This window comes from Meleagris gallopavo, chromosome 2 (genome assembly GCF_000146605.3).
Source record: "Meleagris gallopavo isolate NT-WF06-2002-E0010 breed Aviagen turkey brand Nicholas breeding stock chromosome 2, Turkey_5.1, whole genome shotgun sequence".
NCBI lineage: Eukaryota > Metazoa > Chordata > Aves > Galliformes > Phasianidae > Meleagris > Meleagris gallopavo.
Window position 1 is genome coordinate 57206513 of NC_015012.2, and position 3347 is coordinate 57209859.

The window sequence follows — 3347 nt, forward strand, 5'->3', positions numbered from 1 at the left end:
GAGGCCAGTCTCTTTTCAGTGGTACGTGGAGACAGGACGAGGGGAAACGGACATCAGCTGCAGCACAGGAAGTTTCGCACGAATGTGCGTAAGAACTTCTTCACGGTGAGGGTGACGGAGCACTGGAACAGGCTGCCCAGGGGGGTTGTGGAGTCTCCTTCTCTGGAGATATTCAAGTCTCGCTTGGACGCCTACCTGTGCGACCTGGTGTAGGGAACCTGCTTTGGCAGGGGGTTGGTCTCGATGATCTCTGGAAGCCCCTTCCAACCCCTACAACTCTGTGTGATTCTGTGTGAATGGCAACAGTAAGAACTGTTCAAAACCCAACCAAAGGAGTTAGAGGATACTTATCTAATTTGCATATGGATACTGGATACTGGTTAAAATGTTCAGAGACCTGAATTCTAAGACATCTTCTGCCTAAAGGCTGAACTAACATGTGACTGCTGACCAAAAGCAGTGCTCTAACCCATATGAAGGGGGTTAGTTATATCTGCACCATCATGGTTAAAGCTGGACTTTAGCAAATAAAGGTAAATATTTGCAAAAGACAGAAAATAAAGAGAAGCTTTAGATGGATGTTTCTTCATGGTGTCTCATCTGGTCTATACACTCTATATTGTGCTTATTACCTATATTGACTACTTGTAGGTGGCTTCTTCTCAGTGTACAAATTATCAAATTATTTTTTGCAGAGATATCAAAGGAAATCAAGCAGAGCATATACATATTGTAAGATTTTTGAAACATGGACACTTAACCCTCCCATACTGTCTTTAAAATAACAGATACTTTCAAACCACTTCACTGAGATTGGTATCTAATTTTTAATTAATTTATACTCTCCTTTTAGTGCTCTGGTCAAATAGTATCAGAGTGTAACTCAACACTTTCAGACAAATTTATAAAAATATTTTAGCATTAAATATACATGTACAGGTTGGTTGTTAAAAAAGTGCTGAAAAAAAAATAAATGATGCTTTTAAACATCTAACAATGTAATTAGAGTTGATAGAATAAGTAAATTTTTCAGTAACTACAAGTTTTAACAGGCCACTTGTTCCCATAATTGCTCTAATTCTTAGTTCAGTAGGTTATTACAAAGCAAGCAGGAAGATAAACTATTTTATCATACTTAGTAAAAACTTAATACTAGCCACTTTAAGTTTGTTCTTCTCAATTACCCACTGGTTTCTAGAAATTAAATTCCCCCAGATTACTTCCAAAATGCATTCTGCTTCAAAAATGGCTTTTAGTTCAAAAGCATTAGATAGGCATGGAGAATAACTGGCTCCTCCCCCCAAATAATTATCTGTATTAGTACAAAACAGTTGAACCTGTGTATGTTTAGGAGAATGAGAGGATACAAGTGATGTTAAAATAATCTATGTTCTAGTCTCACTTTTACATAAAAAACTTTACTGCATCATCTATAAACTCTGGTTATTTGTAATCCCTCTTTGAAGACATAAAGATTGGTTTCATATAGTCTATTACAATCCATGAAAAATGTGCTGAAGGCTGCACATTCAGAATATCCCACTTTTTTTTTTCTTTCTTTTTTTTTTTTTAAACCAGAAGAAGCATTTTGAGAGAAATGTAGAACAAGCAGATAGTGTACATATGGCAAGCAATACTGTGGAGGCTTATTCACAACACGCCAACTTTATATTAAAAGAAACATTTTAAATAAGGATTTTGAGATATATTTGAAAACTGGAAAACGCAGAATGGTTACTGTGTCTTGTAACTCAATTCTATTTTCAGGAGTACCATTTCAGAACAGTAATTTTAACAACAAAAAAGACCATGGTTTTCTGTGACACAAGGTTGGTGAATTACAATGGAAATGTACATCTTGCTATGAGATTTCCTAAAATTTCTAAGACAAAAATTCTTAAAGAAACTCGCCTGCTCTGCAATACCGATTATCATACTACATTACAGGTAGCAATCAGTCTCAGGAAAGACTGTTTTCTTCAGGTTTCAGCTGCTTGGTTTTATCCAGCTGCAGCTGTTTAGAGAAATGTTTGAGTTTACAAATAAGGCATACAGTATTCCATTCCCACTGTATCATATGGGCTAAGCAGGTCTTTATGACTCCAATTTACATGATTCAACATGACAGTTATGATGTACTGTGGTAATTTCTGATTGCTTTCAGTATTAGTGTAGTATCAAAAATTTATATAGTTTTGTTATTAAGGAAATTGTTTCATTCATACAGAGATGTCTGAGAGTAACCACGAAGGACCTCCAAATTACACTGAAAAAATATCTTCCATGTTCAAATACTTTGTGCACATTCTTATCATTATTTTGCTCACTGAATAGAAGCAGGATGAAATTCTGTCTGGAAAAGTACCACTTCTTATCACAAGGTAAGTTCACTAGATATGGAAAATTATAGAAAAACTCTCCCTTGACCAACGAAACAGGCCTGACTACCTTTAACAAATTATTGCCTTGAACAGGATGCCCAATTCTTTGGAATGATTCTATTTAGTTTCTACATGCTCACTTACCTTCTGTCATGTTGATTTTCAGCCAGCAGGAAGAAAATAAATAAATAAATAAGAGGTTGACTAGCTTGAAGAGAGTACAGTGGGAAAAATGCTTTGTGTTATGTTAATACTTTAGATAGTTTTTTAACATAATCAACATTATAAGAAATGGAAAGCTATTTATCTTTCTTCACATTTAAAACTCATTCAGACCTTAATCTTATTTTCCAGAAAAAAAAAAAAAAGGGGGGGTTTCTGAGGGTATCATTTGTAATAATAGGAAGCCTAAAAGACCAACAGTCAGACCACTAAGGTACTCCTGACTTTAGAAAGCAAATATTTGGCATAAACTTGCAAAGCATGAATATCTGTGTATGCGCAGATATGCACACATGTAGACTTGGACAATTATATGCACCAGAACTGGTGTAGAGCTCAGAACAGGATTTTCTGAGTTTTAGGGCAAAGTACTCCCTACACAAATCTCTTGCTAAACATTAAAGTTTTGTAACACACCCCCACAACATCTGATACGCAACTTGCATCTTATGAAAAGCAGATGAAGGAATGAGTTTTCAGAGCTGAAGATGAAGTAGGAAAAGTGGGAACAGGACAAGATGAAATACATGCCAACTAATTCATTCAAAAATAATAATTAAAAATAATAATAATACAGCAAACTATAAAGACTACTCTAATACTTGACACCAGAAACCCAAAATAGGCTGAAGGTCGAAGATACTTAGTTAATTTTATCTATTTTTTGCGTCTGAAGAACACTCCATATGCCTCATTCCTTCCTGCTTGAAATTTTACTGGTCAGATAGCTATCCAGCTTTATCT

General features: G+C 35.3%; 1 protein-coding gene across 1 annotated transcript in view; it reads right to left on the reverse strand.

Annotated features, from left to right (window-relative positions):
* LOC109366116 (laminin subunit alpha-2-like) overlaps positions 1–2535 on the reverse strand; it is a 45605-nt gene extending 43070 nt beyond the window's left edge. Inside the window, exon 1 of the mRNA XM_031552215.1 lies at positions 2526–2535. Within this exon, the coding sequence (XP_031408075.1) occupies positions 2526–2535 (10 nt within the window). The remainder of the gene's footprint in view (positions 1–2525) is intronic.
* Between the last annotated feature and the right edge of the window lie 812 nt (positions 2536–3347).